Source organism: Phalacrocorax carbo, chromosome 4 (genome assembly GCF_963921805.1).
Source record: "Phalacrocorax carbo chromosome 4, bPhaCar2.1, whole genome shotgun sequence".
Lineage (NCBI taxonomy): Eukaryota > Metazoa > Chordata > Aves > Suliformes > Phalacrocoracidae > Phalacrocorax > Phalacrocorax carbo.
In genome coordinates this window covers 10767711-10784940 of record NC_087516.1, presented here as the reverse complement: position 1 = coordinate 10784940, position 17230 = coordinate 10767711, and the positions used below count along the sequence as shown (strand labels likewise).

The 17230-nt window shown below is 39.5% G+C and overlaps 1 protein-coding gene across 2 annotated transcripts in view; it reads right to left on the bottom strand.

The window, feature by feature from the left end:
• Positions 1-14892, bottom strand: part of HTT (huntingtin) — an 87809-nt gene extending 72917 nt beyond the window's left edge. For both annotated transcript variants that reach the window (XM_064449036.1, XM_064449037.1), the window contains exons 1-7: positions 14491-14892; positions 8052-8135; positions 7497-7617; positions 3766-3825; positions 1628-1707; positions 1029-1167; positions 638-779 (exon numbers count right to left, since the gene is read on the bottom strand). In XM_064449036.1, the coding sequence (XP_064305106.1) occupies positions 638-779; positions 1029-1167; positions 1628-1707; positions 3766-3825; positions 7497-7617; positions 8052-8135; positions 14491-14591 (727 nt within the window). In that variant the 5' untranslated portion in view covers positions 14592-14892. The remainder of the gene's footprint in view (positions 1-637; positions 780-1028; positions 1168-1627; positions 1708-3765; positions 3826-7496; positions 7618-8051; positions 8136-14490) is intronic.
• Positions 14893-17230: the final 2338 nt, after the last annotated feature.

Sequence of the window (17230 nt, the reverse complement as noted above, 5' to 3'; positions counted from 1 at the left end):
CTTTGTCAGTAGCAAAACTGAGGCAAAAGTTTCCACTATAGTCCAGGCAAGAGTCTCATCATGAGTGCAAAACACCCCAAAGACCATGAAAACTTCCCAGATGTAGAAATATAGCACCATTTCCTGATGCAAAGTTGTGTGCTTTTAAATAAAAAAGAATTCCATTTCTGGTCTAAGTAAGGTTTTCAACAATGCATCTACGTGGTGGTACTTCTAAGAAAGGTTACAGGGTATGTGTTCATGACCCAGAGAAGAGCAGTCTCATCCTCCACCTCAGCCCTGCTGCACTAATAACCAAGCTACTGAACAATGCAAGTCTTCACATATTCCTGAGCAAGTTCTTCCAGAATCCCTACACCTCCTCCATTTTCAACAGGCTACTTGCTTCCATAGCTTTGTCTGTTTGTTTTCAACATTACTGAAATAGCATTGCAGCACACACAGAGATACAAATAGCTTTAGTCATAATATTTTCATCTAACTTAATACAAAATAGAGGAAGCATTAGCAGTGTAACTGGTAGTCTAAGTATCCTTGCTTTGTCTGAAAGCCTCTCACATATGAAAAGTATCTTATATGGAAAAAAGTTGATGTTAATCACACCTGAAGCAAATTAAATGTTCTCCCTGAATCTTACCTAAAAGTACATTCAATAACCAGGCATAAAAATACTGCATTCTTCGTGAATGTTGACAGATGCTTACTGCCGATCCTGCTGCTGTTCGACGGATAGTAGGGGAACTGGATTTAAGATTAGCTATGAAAGCCTTCAATAAAACCTAAAAACAAAGATATCTTACTTAACCTTTTATGACAAAGAAAAGGACACAGAAGAGAATTAAGAAGTCAGCAAGTGTATTTTTCATTCATTCAAAGCATTAATTAACCTACATCAAGAAAGGGCAATTTCTGCCATAATTCAGACACGCATCTGTAACACTGCTTGCTGTAACATCTGATTGATAATGCTGATAGCTTACTGGGTGTTGAGATATAACAGGGAGCACTAACAGGTTAAAGAAAGATACCTTAATCTCATTGTCGTTTGCAAAATTGCCAAACGCTGCCATGATTTTTGGTATTGCCGCAGCTAGTGTCTCTTGTACCGATTCTTCGGGTCTCTTACTTATTCGTGTTAGACAGGGCAAAAGGTTCACTAAGTATGGCCTAAGTATGGCAAAGGAGAAAAACTAATTTGAGATCAGAACAGCTGTACCCATCAACATTTTTAATTCATACCCAAATTCTGTTTAATTCATACTCAAACTAAATCATAAAAATGTACCTCTTAGTTACACAGAATATAGAAAAAAAGGCAAGTCTTCTTAACACAATTTGCCAACATTAGGATAGAACTAAAGAGAAGAATACACTTTAAAAAACCCATATAAGTCACTGTCTTTACAAGTTTTCCCATCACTTCCCCCCAGAGTCATGTCCAGCACAGAACTGAAACTCTGCTAAAAGAAACCAGCTAATCAACTAAAGCTACTTCAGGGAGAATAATGCGATCAGACTTCTTCCAACCTCCCAATTATATATTTTAAACTTGAGAACAGTAACGTTTTGTTAACATCTGTATTTTATTAAATGTTCTTTGGAAAGTTCATTACTAGGATGTGTTTACCTGCATTTTTGAGGCCGAACTAGATGGGCAAGCTCAGCAAATCTCCAGAGTGCAGCACGTAGACTTCGGGAAGCACCATTCTAGACAGAGTATATAATTGTAACATTTCATCAGGCAAAACTATTTCCTAAAAAATACCTATAATATACAATTGTATAGAGTTTTGTACCATTTTACTTAAGCAGAGAAAAACGTAAGGTGTCTGGAAGCCAGAAATTTCCTTTAGCCAAAAGGAAGTCAAGTCAGCTCCATGACTGCCTTCATTTTTCTAGCTAGTATTAGGAATTTTCCGATAGACTCAAAATGAGTAATAAGAAACACCAAGAAAGAGAAGGAAACATCTGAGATCTCCACTCTGCTGAAATCAGCTTAAAATACCACAGAGAAAATCATCAAACAACAAAGAAACACTGATGATATGAAAGTCTAAAAATCCCTAGAACGCTTGCAGAGATATAAATGCAGCATAAAATTTACAGCAGTGAAGATCTGCAAATAAATAACGTTTAGCTCCTGAGCACACCAAAAGAAATTTCCATGTATTGATCTGTATCACTTCACAATGGCTTGCATGCTGAAGTTTAGTATCTATTTGTCTGTACCAACATATTCAGTTGTGCACCTGACTTGTGCCAGAATGCCTTTAGACCCAGTGTCTAAGGATATGGCAAAGCTCCTTAGTATTTTTGGAAATATAGAAAACTACAGAAGTCAATAGATGTCTAGGAGAATTTGTGTACCTAATGTAGTTTGAACCTAACCAAAATGCTTCTAAAATTAAGTCCTTCTGAAGACAGAGCTGAGATGTTTAGAAACTGCCATTTCTTTCTTATTTTCTTTAGCTAGTATATCAAAGGCTCACGGTCTTGTTAGCATGACAAGTAAAAAACTTGCATGTGAATTATAAAATGTCTGTTTTTCAGGTTCAGAGCCAAACAACAGATTCTGGCACAGCTCCTAAAGTGATCCAGCTGGTGCACAAACAAAATTCAGTCTGCTGGGTGCTTCTGTTGTGCCTGCTACCTCTCTGCCTTGCCTCTGCTGTGATTCTGAGAGCAACTGTTCAAGAAGCACATGCCACCTGAACAACAAAGTATTTCCTCCTGCACCTGGTCATAATGTGCAGAAACTTCAGAGTAATTTTTCTTTATGTTGGCTGTTTTTTGTTAATTAACTGGACTTCAATTTCTATACCTTCGAAACTTTTGCATGACATTAAGGTATAACAATACAGCAAGATATTCATACAGGGCCTACAAGTAGTCCACATCTGACAGAAGAAAAGCTATCCATATTGTTTCTGTTATTTATTTTATTTTCTAGAGTCCCATCATCACCAAAGAAATGAAACAAAAAGCAGTAGCATTACGGTCCAACAAATAAAACCTGTATTTTCTGTGTATACGAACCTTGCTATGTGTTTATAGATGCAAGAGACATGATTTCAGTGATACTGTCCTGAACACAGCACTTTTCTTTTGTAGTCATAGAATCGTTAAGGTTGGAAAAGACCTCTAGGATCAAGTCCAACCATGAACCCAACACTACCATATCTATTACTAAAATTCTTCCCATAGACATTATTTAATTGTGACTTTCGATGCAAAGAGAGATGCTTCAGTAATTTTACCTATTCTTCTTACAGAAGCTGTAAATACATGTCAAACATTCACAAAACAAAGTAGTTAACATTTATATCAGGTCACTTCAGCTCTTTATCAAATGATTCCTCCAAGAAGTTATGTCAAATTAAGAATGTTACTGTCCTCCACCTACTTTTCAGCACTCTTTGGCTTGAGGTTATTCTTTCCAGCTCAGTCAGTGGAGCAAACATCATGAATATGCCTTACTCATTTGGGTGTAGAGTCACTAAGGTTAACTCTGACTGCTGTTCCTACCAAATGCTCACACGTTTTCTGCCAGATAAGCTTTCAGGAGTCGTTAAATCCAAACAGTGGGGCCAATAGTGAGAACTGGGTAGAATAATACATTAAGCAGTCTCAGATCCTTCCAAAGTGAAGCTCTGTCCTTGATCTTAAAAGACACACACTATTTATTTATGCTAATGCCACATTCCAATATACTAAGGCACTTAGTAAATGTCATATTTCAAAAGGACAGGAAAATAAGAAACTCACCTTTTTAATCTCTTTATACAGTTCTAATTGTAACCTAGGAAGATTGGAATCCATCAAAGCCTGCAATAAAATGCATTGAGAACATACTGTATCAGAGGGGAGGCACTTTAGAGTAATAAAGTTACACTTGCAATAAAACAGCATCAAAAAAGGCACAGAACTACCTAACTACCCCATATTTGATATATAACCAAGAAGGTGCTAAATACTGAAGAGAGACACCTTTATCTTTCACATAAAAACAAAACAGAAATGGGGACAAATTCCACAGACTAACAGTTATTGGCGTTAATATCGACTGCTTTACCCGTTCTACCTAAAAAAAGGCCATATGGGATCAGACTACAAGCAGAGCCAACCTAACGTGCGTTTTGGCAATCACGAGGAATACTCATTAATAGAATATTAAAACATGAAAATAGTATTTAGAAGCAGTGAGAGATACTCGCTGCTATATAGTCCCAGTGTCAAGAAGCCTCCTGCTATTTCTCAAACTGAGGCTGTATTTGTACCATTATCTTTAACAGCTCTTGAAAAACCCTTCTTTCATGAGTCAGCCTATTTTCTGCATCCATTTATTACAAGGTGTTCTGGACACCAGAAGTATCACATCCCAGGATCTAACCAAGCACTGTATGACAGAGCACATGTTGTAGTTTGAACCTGCAGCCTGGCTAAGAACATGAAATGAAAGTGAGCACCAAGACGTGCTAATTTTCTGTTCAGCTCAACTCAATCATTCTCCCTCCATCTTTAAAATGGCAGCGAAGAAAAAAAATATGAAAATAGTTCCACTGTATATAATCCCTTCCTACAGAATATTTTGTATACATATGATTACCCTTTCTCTTCCATTTTTTTTCCTAGTGCACACTGCTATTCATGAGCATTTCCACCACCACTTTGTCAGATGAAATGAGAGCTTCATACAGTGTGAAAGTGCCTACATTATATATTTATACAGGGCTATGTTTGCTATTTCATTCTTCACTCCTCATGTAATGATTTAATAATTTCTAAATCTCCATCTGCCTTCTTGACCACCAACCATTAAGCTCACATCTTCACAGGATTACTCTTACATGGCACATGCTGATGTAGAGGCCACAACTGCTTAAGCAGGGTCAGTGAAGCGCCTGTGGCCCCTCCAGAGCATGACTGCCCTAGCCTAAATTGTGTGCCCCAAAACTTCATTCCCCACAATTATACCAGTCATTTTAATAAAATGGTTTTACCTTCCCCAGAAAAATATTACCTGGCTTGTACCTTAATATTGTCATAAGCAGCCTAGCTATTAACTGCAGGTGCCCAGATGACAGTAGGTAGGGATAAATATCACTTATGTCACAAAATAATGTTTATGGGAAGTACACTGCCCCGTACATAAAGATATCAAACAACACAAAAAGGCACCAGCTACTGTTTTGGCTTCAAGGATAAGTTGTCCTAACAACACATTCAATTGGAGCAACTCTTTTTACTAGTGTATATCCATATTTTTAGCAGGCTAGAATCTAAAAAAGTCATCCCATTCAGAAAAAATTATAAGCACAGTAAACTCTAAATTACTACAAATAATAAATCCCCATTACTGAGACCAACTGTACTCCAATCTGTGTGAACAGTCCCACCAGTATCATTAGGACAGAGAATACTACAACATCATGCATCAGCTTCAGAAACAAGATCACTTCAATAACACCTTACCCACAGAAACCTGGTAACTCCCAACTTGGTATTTTTTGTTTTAAATAAAGGTATCACCAAAGCTATTAAAACTTTGAGCCATTTATGCTGTCTGTGATGTTCTGACAGGTAAGTGCGGAGATACCTAAAGATGACCTACAGAGTGTTTATCTAAACTTATTTGCTGTTTCAGTTTAAAGCCTTGTCTACACAGAAGTATTAGCATTTTAATTATACCAATGACCATAATCTCCAGACAGACACAGAGTACATTACATTATACAAGTACTGCTTACATCTATATTATTCTATTTAAAGAGAGAAAATATAAAGCATCTTTCTAGCAACAGAATTAGTCTCTAAAATGCCTCAAGTACTAAAAAAGCTGAATGTTGACTAATACGGAAGCTTAGGGGCCCAATGCCTCGGTTCCACTCATCACAAGCATCACTGCTACTTTGCATCGCCGAAAATAAAACTGCACATCTTTTTGTCTCTGCATTTATACACAAGAGAGCTTCTGCCTAAAAACTGACTTTCTTCCATGCAGCCTAAAACACAGAAACAGAATGCAAACTGTCACCAGCTTCAATAACAGCCTGATAAATCCATGTGGTTGGAATATCACAACTATTACCATTTCATAGCTGTGACCAACTGGCAAGCTTAATGACTGATAGAAGGCTCCATCATTTAAAGTCACTTTAATCTTTAAAACAAAACAAACTACCTTACAAAGATTTGAAAAAGTTAAAGTTAAGTTACCATGAAACATGCCAAAAAGCAACAATATTAAATAGACAGGTGAATTAAAGAGGTCAATTTTATAGCAAGTCTACAGAAGAGTTTGGTGGAAAGAAGGAAGAAAGTTTGCACTTTAAAACTGTTTCAGAGCATCTTTTAAATCAAATTAAGCTACATAATGGTGTATGCGTTTCACATAGTGCTAAACTCCTGCAAATGGAAAAACATTTATATCAGCATGAATAGAACAAAGTGCTACAGGGCAAAACAAAAAAGCAAAAGACACTTGCCCTTCATCATTCCCTATCATTATGGAATACACTACATAACCAGTAAGCTTTCTCCATACAACTTTCAGCCACAAGCTCAACCCCCAAAACTTCATTCATTCAGATATCAAGCAAATAGATCTTACTGAGAGAAATCCCTACAGAAATAGGAACATTTTGTTTGCTGGCTTCTACACACCCCTTCATGCTAAAGAAAATCATTATTTGCATATTTCTAAAGCACTTAAGCTTTGTACCTAGTAGATTAATTATGCAGGTACATTACATTGACTCAAAGGTCAAGTATTTCAGAAAACAGGGAAAAAAAAAAAAAAAAAAGGGCAGGTGAAGCTAAACTTCTCACGCAAGCAGCAGCTCACAGCAACTACTCAAGACGTTCATTTACAGACACTTTGAACCAAGATTTAGACCTTGCCTGACCTGATTTGAATGCCTGCCCACCATGCTCCAACAGGCCCTTCATTCTGGATCACAGTAGTGTAACAAACAATCTCCAGAACACCGTATTTATCCCAATTATGGCCTAAAAGCTTCTTCTCCTAGTCTCAACAAACCACACTACCTGAATTACAGCACACTATTAGTTTGGAATGAAAAGCCACTACATCTTTCAGTCAGCTTTTTAACAATATTTTTACCTTTCCTCGTGTGAAGTATCTTTATGTTTACAGAACAACAATAGAGTATTCCTCCCACACAACAAGATGATTTTAGAAAAGCCCACATCCTTGTTTTGTTTAACTTGAAAAGAACAAAGTTAATGAACAACCGAAGGAAAGAATACATTAGAACGATGAATGACAGAAGACAAGTTAAATATCTTGATCTGGGTATAAAAAGCTCTCCTGAGAGCACATACCGAATTTAGTAAAGAACCTTTCCTAACCTCTTATATTAAGACATATTATCAACAATAAGATAAGCAACTAAAAGAACATCAGTGTGAATTCATATAGGACACTGCATCAAGAAGTAGTAAAATCTGGTAGTACAGTATATACAAGTTCTTACTTTAATAACTTTATTAAGGCATTCATCAGCAACCATACGGACATCAGACTCCGCATCCTCACTGCAGAGGAGGAAAAGTTCCATAGCAATCCCCAGCAGTTTCTGAAATTCTGGAGAATTTCTAAATAAAGAAACATTAGAAAATTACAATGCACACTATGAAAAGTGAACACCAATGCTATTTTTGAGGGGATTTCAGAATCCAGCTACGCATATATTATACACAGTTATACAAGAGAAGAAGACACTCAGTGGTTAAAGCACGTCATCGGGTGTTGGGAGATCACCTTCCTGCTCTTTTCTACATAATCTGGCAAGGAATTTGACCTCTGTGCCTCAGTTTCTCTGCCTGAGGTAGAAGTATAATGCCTACTCTAGCAATGCTTAAACAAAATTACTTCTTAGACTTTGGGTTGTTAAAAAAAAAGTTGTGCCATTTCATTTTTAAACAGAAGTTGAGCATTTAAAATCAGCAAGTATCAGGAAGCCTCCAAATAACTAACACTCCAAAGTAGCTATTCATATTAATGCAATAAATTAAAGACATTGTCTTACCTTAAAGACTGAGCAACTATGTTTTCACATATTGTCAGGCAATGATTCACTCGATCTTTCTTGCTAGTTGAAAGTTCTTTCTTTCTAAAAGAAGAACACAATGATAACAAGTCTAAGATAAGACTTCAGAGGTGAGCAGTGACCATTTAAACACTCTTGCTAGGGAACTGTCTAATGATTATACAAGAAAAAGATGCACTTTGCTGGTCATTATATAAACAGCTGTATGTGAACTACCTGTAGTCCCAGGACTTCATACACCTGCTGCTCAGAGCATGCGGGCACACACGCAAAGAGAACAATATAAACTTAGAAGAAGAATGAACCATTTAACAGGGATTATCATATTAATTCCATAACTTTCATGAGAAAATATTTGGGAAACAAAACTGAAGAATGAGGAGGAATAAAGGGAAGGAAGGAAAAAGGGGAGCAGACCTAGAACAAAGCTGAAATAAAGAAACTGATAGAAAAAGGTTCAGGAAAATAAGCCACGAGAACAAGTCTTGCAGACCTGAAAATACCACTTTTAAAGAGAACTTCCTCACACATAATAACCCCTTAGATTTTTTTTGTCTGGCAAGTTCTTGAAACTTAAGAGTTCTATTAAATCGACCATTTTGTATTTCAACTGGAAAGGAGGCCAAGACAATCCTATCATACGCCACATCCTCCAAATGGTTTGGTAATTATAAAAATAGCAAAGCTTTAGGCACTGTCTATGGCCACTAAGAATGTCCCTATAGTAATACTTGGTATAGTCCAGGAAAGGCCAAGCTTAGTCATCTCGCAGCAAGTAAGTGTAAACTGAAGAGAATAAAAATTCACAGAATCAAAGAATGCATATCAACAAGCGATGAAGAGCACAATATGAAAAGCTTCTACTAAAGAAGCTTTTACTAAAGAAGTAAAGAGCTTCTTTAACCTTCACTTCAACATGATATAAGCTCCTACAACCCTTTATGGCTGTTTCTAGAACAGGAGCTTCTTCCCTGCTCCACCCCCAACAAAGGAACCGAAAAAAAGAGTGAGAAAGATTCAAAACTGTAACGTTATTTCATTGTATGCAGCATCTCCTACTCTTACCTTTACGGACATGGAATCATTTCTAGGGAAGCAGACATTACTTTCAAATAATTCAGCAGCATCAATACTGTAGCCAAACTGCACACCCAAAGGTACCTCTCCTGGGAGTGTTTCACAAAGAGGCACCTGCTTCTTCACTTACACTCACAGAGATTCTTCCCTTTTGTTTTACGAGTGAAAATTTATAATCTGTATTTTTAGCATTTAATTTTCTGTCTTTGCAAAAATAGAAAAACCATCAAATTGCAAAACAATGTCTCTGAACTAGAAGCTGGAAAACAGTGTGAACTGCCTTGAGATACATTAATATAGCTAACACAATGTTAAGGACCAACAGCGAGCAGCCAGTGAGTACTTTAAGCTAACTCAAAATACATTGTCAGACAAAAATTTTGAACAATTAAGCTGTAGTAGTTAAGAGCTTTAGCTCAAATAATAATACTGGTTTTGAAAAAAGTCATTCTTTGCAAGTACCCCTGTCCTTTTTCTTCCATCAGGTTGGAAGTGGGGGGTTGAAAAGAGTTTGCTCCCAAGATTTCAGTTTCTCTCCCAAGGATCCTCTCATCTCAATCCAGAAATGCTTTCCCTTTTCAAAAGTTTAAGGCAAAGTTCTGAACAAAACCATTTTTTCCATTAAAATTTTACAGTATTTTGTATAGGTAAGCATCATTGCTTCTCAAAGAGGACCTCTTCTTTGGCTCGTGTTCTTAAGCAACTGGCAGAACATGAGTAGCCAACCGGAATTTGATCAAGATGTACAACATCCTTCTAGCTTGATGAAGCATCAGAGTCTTTCACAGCACCTTCAGATCACTTCTAACAAAAGAGCAAATGCTTCCTAAAACATCCAACTGATTTAGCAACTTAAGAACCATTGATGTGAATGGGCATCTAAGAAACTGAAAAAATAATTTCAACTTTTATGATAATTTTACGTAGCGCTACCCACATCTCTTGTGAGCACCATTTTCAGTACACATTCAACCCAAGAACAGGATGTACACATCTATCCTTGCCCACAAGCTCGCTATTTCAGATACAAAACACATTAAAGATACTGCTGAATAAGACTGCTTTCAGAATGAAGTCCTTTATTATCTACACATAATATAGCCCTGAGCAAGGCAGGCAGTAGTGTTCAATACTACTCAGACTAGAACAGATCAATCTCTTCAGCATATCTCTGTAAACAGAGCTCACCTAATACTGAATCTACCACCTCACTGAAATAAATAACTTAAAAAATTTTAAAGGCCTGAATACAGAAAATGTAATGTGAAAACTTAGAAGGAATGCATATAGCTAACAAGCTACCATTTAAACTGAAATAACAGAAACTAGAGGTGAAGAATAACTATCAGTTACTATATGAAGGCAAAAAAGAAGAAACATTCAACCTAGTTTGCCGTACTGAATTTTTCATCTGCCACTTGGCTATTAAACTTCCAAAAAATCAGCCTTTGAAGGCACGAAAGAAAAGGTGAAGTCAAACACTTAGGGTACATTGCGTGCATGCACATATTTTCTGTGGCTCAAGAGAGAAGGATAACAGAACAGTATCTGGAGACAGAACACATGATTTTTTCTTATTTTAGAACAAACAAAAAAGCTCTGTTCAGAAGTATTATGAAGTCCTCGGGCAAACTGCTGATGAGCATACCCAGTGGGACAACAGCAGCATCACGTATTTCCTAGAAAAGAGCTGAAGTAGCAAGCCGCAAGTGTAAGGTCATTTTAGTTTGATGAATAACAGAAGGCACGAGATACTGGAAGTAGCAGTTATCTACAGGAAAGCTTCATCTCACAGGCAGAAGGGCTTAATCTTCTGCGTGCTTGTACAGACAATCTCTAGCCAAGAAGATTAATAAACAAAAGGAGGAAAACAACAAGCCCAGATAATTTTGTACTCCAAGTCCTGATGAGCTGGCCATAAAGAGATGCAACTCACTGATGCTAATTTTTATTAGGCCTTGGAATTCAGGATGTATAAGAAGAGTACAGAAGCTCTAAAGCTGAACCAGCATTTAAAAAAAAGGGCCAAGCCAAACGACTCAATGTTAATCTTGAGAAAATTAATGGGAAACTCAAAAAAGAGTCTATTAATAACAAACAGAAATATGAATGGATCAAGAAGTAAACTAAGCCCAGACAATGTGTAGTAACACAGACATGATGGACAGCCAAATAAAGCAGAACTGGTCTACAACACACCCTAGAAACGGTAACTCCAAAAAAACATCTAAGAACAACCACTGACAAGAGGGCAACAGGCATTATCCACACAGTTCAAGTGGTCTTCAGTTAAGCAAAAAAAGTCATGATACCTCTACATATAGCACTGATGAAACCAATCTATGACCACAGCTTCACTCAAACATAAAAAATTCCAGAAAAGTTCATGAGTATAGAAAAATGGATATTGCTGGAGAACTCTTTGGCTTTTGCAGCACTTTTCACTGTAAAAGTAATGGTTAGAATCAAATGTAAGGAAAAAAAAATCATAAATAGGGTATAATTACAAACAACTTCAATAATTAACTATCAGAACAAGTTACCAGGAGAAAAGGTGAGGAATCCACCTTTGGATTAAATAAATCAAAGCTAAATACTTTTCCAGAAAAACGATTAGCAAGTCATTCTCTCAACTCACCAATACAAGGTAAAAATGAATAAAACGTAAAACATAGGATGCTGTGTGACAGCCCATCTGCTTTTCAGTTTCACTGAGTAAACTCTGAATCTTCACATCATACTAATCAAACTAAGTTAGCAGGAGCTTTGTAATCCAAAACAAAACACGGAACTCCAAACAAAATTTAAGGGTCTGAAAAATCCACGAACAGATACAGAAGAAAACAAGGTGCCTCAGCAGAAGCGTACAGAAGCAATACAATGAGAGAGGTCAATATAACTTTTCACAGAAAGGGACACCCCCCAACTCAAAAAAAAACCCACCAAACCCAAAAAACCCAGCAACAGATAAGAGGGGTGAAAAACTGATATCTGACTGTAATGCATAATAAAAGCATAACAGATGATTATTGCTGATAAAAATCTTAAAACAGAAAGGCCCTGACCTTCTCGGCAAAAGCTTGAATTCAATTAATATTTTAATATAAAAAAAGTAAAGGCAGAATATCAGTTTTATCAAGAGTTCAGAAGTCATTGTCTTAAAGTTAAGAAAAACTTCAATACATGTTGTGCAAACAATTAAGTCTTCTCTACCTCAATCTCTGCGATCCCTAAGCATTTCATACCAGAAGACAGGCAGCCCTTAGCAGAACTCATTCACTAACGAGAGGTAGAATGCTCAGTTTCTACCAAAAATATTTAAAAGGCCATTTCTGCCTACTCCAACAGGAAAGATTTTAAGTTGTTATTTTTAATCACAAAGAGGTAACATTGCAGTGTTGTAATTTCAGGTAGCTTATTTTGGGAGAAAAAAAAAAAGTAGAGATGAGTAGTTAGTTTTACTTTTACTGTAGCAAAAATGTCCAATAAAAAAATTGCCTGCAATAATGAGATTATAAGTGGAGGAATGACAGCTTCTCACTTGTCTAACTTAGGCAACAGGACAACTTTGATGTAATGAACAATGTGAAATAGCTATGGAACAAAGAGCAAACCAGTAACATTTATGCTAGGACATTCACCAGTTCATTTATTCTTTCATTACTGACAGGTAAGCTTGCATCCTTTTACACCAGTAAACAGAACAGGATGTTAACATACAGAACCACAAACTATTTAAGCGTTATTTGCAGACAACCACCTCTCCCCAAAAGAAAGGGAAACACAGGGCAATTTTCCTTTCCAGTTCACTACAAACAGAAAAAAAAACCCAAAAGCCAAAGCCAAACAGTATTGTGAATTACATTGAAGATGCCACCTGGTATTTCACTAGAAGTTTTGGAAACTTCAAAGACTACCACAATATCCTTTCATAGGCTTTTATGAGGCTTAGTGCTGTTACTGAATTTGTGTAGCTCCTGGAGGCACGCGATACCGACAGCTTTCTGAAAACATACAGCCTATTTTTAGACACAAAATGAAGTCAACAAGGACAACTACAACCCTAATTTTTTTCATGTTTTGAGTTCAGTGTGCCTAAATTCAGACTCCCAAACCAAGCATAGCATCCCTCAGCAAGCATCGCAAACAATTTTCAGGACTTTCTCTTGAAATACCACAATCTGTCTCATTGGTAACGTTCTAGACGGATTTTCTCAACTACATATAGGAAATACTGGAAATATATGGCCATCTATCATCCACGTCACATAAAGTACTAGCTCAAAACACACACATAACAGAGCAATTAGTCCCTGCAGACCAGCAAGGTATCTAAAAACAATTAGTTCATGAAGACGATGAGTTTTTTCACCTATTATGCCCCAAAAGTGTGAAAATGTATTGACATTGTTTGAGACAACACTCTCCAAACAGTACCATGATAATTTAGTTGGCACCCGTATAAGAATGTACTGTGGAAGCAGGTGGCCAAGAGCCCAGCTCCACCGCTTATCATCCTCTGCCAAAACACTACACAACTGTCAATTTAGAAGTTACCTGCTCCTCAACCCTTCTGCTTCTCCTGTCTCCCCAGCAGCTGGAGAAAAAGCAATACTGTGACTCATGTGTTTATCCTGTACAAATCTTACTGTCTTTGCACCTACTTAATAAAAGTCATTTTGGGATGCAAATGTTAGGGGCAGCACTGTGGTACTGAACAGCTCCTCGTCCTTGCCCTCCAGTAATGCCTCCCGATGGGAAACCTGAATATCGCACCGATACAACATAACGCATTTGCCTCTAATATTTAAGAAAGCAAAAGGATATCAGAAATATTTAAACTAATTCCTCTGAGGTCTCTGCACAGCAAGTCACAGCACAGGATTTTAAAGTGAAGTGTGTCATAAACAAACGTCCACATCAGCTCTCACCAGATGGATCAGAGCTCAGACTTCAACTTCATTCAGCTTAGCGCTTAAGTTATGCTTAGGGGGTTTTGTCCTTTTTCCAGCAGCGTATTAGCTAGAGATAACATTTTACTTCCTAGAACCAGCCCGTGAGACCCACGCAGCATTCCTGCACCTCCCGTTCATCACCCGTACTACTGTATTTTCAGATGTGTTTGCCCAGAAAGTTAGTCCTAGCTTAAACTTAAACAGAGAGCAGGCAGCGCTCCCGGACACGTCCGCAGGGACAGCCTCCTGCCAGGGACGGGGAAGCACGCCGGCGCTTACTCCTCCGGAGACCGCCGCTCCGGAGCGGCAGCGGCCCGGCGCCCCGGGGGAGGCTGCGGCCGGGGCGTTTCGGGGGCCCTCCCGGTCCCCGGGCACGGGTCACTCACGGTCTCTGGAGCGGCTCCTCGGGGATGGCGGCCGGACCCTGCTGCTGTTGGAAGGAGCGCAACGACTCGAAGGCCTTCATCAGCTTCTCCATGGTGGCCATGTCCGCTCCGCCCGCGCCGGCGGCACCGACCCGCCGCTCCTCCCCGCCCTCTCACGGCGCCTGGCGGCGGCCGCCTTCCTCCTCGCGGGCCCGGCTCTTTCCTCCTCCTCCTCCTCACCTCCCCCCCCAAGGACTCGCGCTCCCCGCTCGCCCGCCGCGGCGCCGGAGGCGGCCGCAGCGCCGCCGCCCGCTCAGGCCGCGCCGTCCGTCACTGCCGCAATGAATGAGGGAGACGCCGCAAGGGGCCGCGGGCGCTCCCCAGGCACCCCGCCGCCATCTTGGACCCGTCCCATCAGCCCCCGCGCCGCTGCCCCTCCCCGCCCGGCCCCGGGTCCTAGCCCTGGGCTCCGCCACGCCGGGCGCGCATGCGCAGAGAGCACACACAGAGCCCCCGCGGTGTCACGCGCAACCGGAGGTACCGACAGACGCGGGCTCGGTAAGGGGCGGGGCAGCAGGGAGACCGACAAGGTCGCTGTCCAATCAGGAAGACCGGTGGCTGGGGCAGGCGCTCCCCGGGCGGGGCAGGCCCCATCAGGCACCCCCTCCCTGCCTCCCGCCGGCGTTCTCGGCCGGCCCCCTCAGGCCCCAGGTCCTCGGCCAAGGCGCTGCTGGCTTTTCAGCTTTATTTTGGGCTGCGTGTAGAAGACAGGCACCATTGACAGGGACAGGACACTGGGAACTTGGCAGCGCGCCCGCCAGCCTCTCGGCGCTCGTGATCCGGGGGTTGCTTTATCAGAGGATACGTTTTTGCACTGTTAAAGCACCTATTATAGAGCATAGAAGAGAGACAGTAATAGAATCAGTGACTTAAATACTGTATACTAAGCACTTAATTAAAAAAACCACTACTCTGAGTTTCCAGTTACGACCACTGATTTTAATACATCGAGTCGCTGACAAGCATTTTATGAGACAGCTGATAAAAGCTGAATTTCTAGTTCTTATCTCCAACACATGAAATTGGTTCCAGCAAGGGAAGGGGAGAACATCTCTTGGAACTTTTAAGAAAAGAAATTCCCAGTAATGACTTCACACGCAACTTGGTTATTGCTAGCAGGGATGGACAAAGCAAACTCATGTCTTTGCGCATTCAGGCCAACCTAAGTCATGACAGAACCACTTTACTGACAACATTCTTACCAAATAGTAAAACAGTGCTCTGCCAGTTAACTTTGTTAGCACGTTAATAAAAGAAGATGAACCATTTGTAAACCTGTCTACAGTACTAAAAGCAAATTTGAGCAAAACCCATTTCATTATAAATGTGTAACAAAATGTGAGCTTTTAAGGTAAAAAGAATAGTTTTCCTGATTATTTTATAATAAACCTTGCAGAGAGTTTTCTCTGGAACATATGGATGGTCATGAATTTTTTACTCAGCAAATGATACATGAAAAAAAGAGATGACAGGGTAGCTGGAATGCTGCATACAGCATGTGATAATTGCATGTGCCACTCCACACTTCGAAATAAATATAAGTACATTAAAGAGCATAAGCTCTTCTGAAAGATTAAACAAGCCACCAACCAAGTCAGTCTTTGCAAAACAGTTCTGAAGCTTTGGATCAAAACACGTGCCAGTTGCCCAAGGGTTGCTGACTCACCAGCAGGAACGCCAAGGCAATGCCTGCCCACAAGCATGCTCCTCTTTGTTCTCCTTGTCTTTCCCAACTGTACTGATTAACCATGAGTTGGGGTAACTGGAAGAGAACTCAGGGGTATTGTTTTTTTCTTTAGCAAGTACCTTATCAGTAGATTCTCTCAGTTAAAATTTACCAATCCACAGTTTTGCATGTCACGTATCCATGTCACTGATCCTGTTTAAACAGCAGACTCAAACAGCTGCACTGGCTAAAATAGTGATTTAAAACTGGCAAGGGGCAAGAACAAGTAGGCAATGTTAGAGAACAGGCATTTTTGTAAAGCCATTGTTACCACAAAGAAAAATAGTCACAATCTCAATGGAGTAACAGTGAATACCTAAAACATTATATGTAATTTAGTGGATGACGATGAATTCACCTCGACCTCCAGGAGAAAAAAAAAAAACCACATGCTTTTACCTTGACTGTAAGACATACGTGAGCATCAAAAACATGGAAAGGTTCCCTGAACACAGGCTACCCAAGCATAGGTTACCTCTTGATTTAATGTGTTTAAGGATAGGTTGGACAAACACATTAGGAATATTTTTCACCCTGTCCCAAAGTCACACTTAAGCCAGCACTTCTGCATTTCCACAAACAATTCAGCAGGTAATTGGTACTTCGCAATCCAAGAGACTTCGTGAGACTGCTGGCCCGTGTAGTTCAACACATGCACCCATACTCTGCAGTACGCTGTAGCACGGTTATATTATTGTTGAAGTCAATTTGAAGCTGTTTTGTATAGTAATTGAGTGCTTAGCACTTCCAACTCATGTCATAAAATTACAGTGAAAGCCCTTGCATAAATAGGGCAAACTTTGAAAATACAAGCAGCCTACTGTTATAAAGTATTTGATACAAAAGCCCCACAAATCCAACAAATATAAAGGTATAAATTCTCTCAACAAGAGTGAAGTCTGGCTAGTTTTCTCTGGCAGTAGTAAATAATTCAGTATGTGTGATAAGGCTGATGACAAGCAGAGACACAGCTAC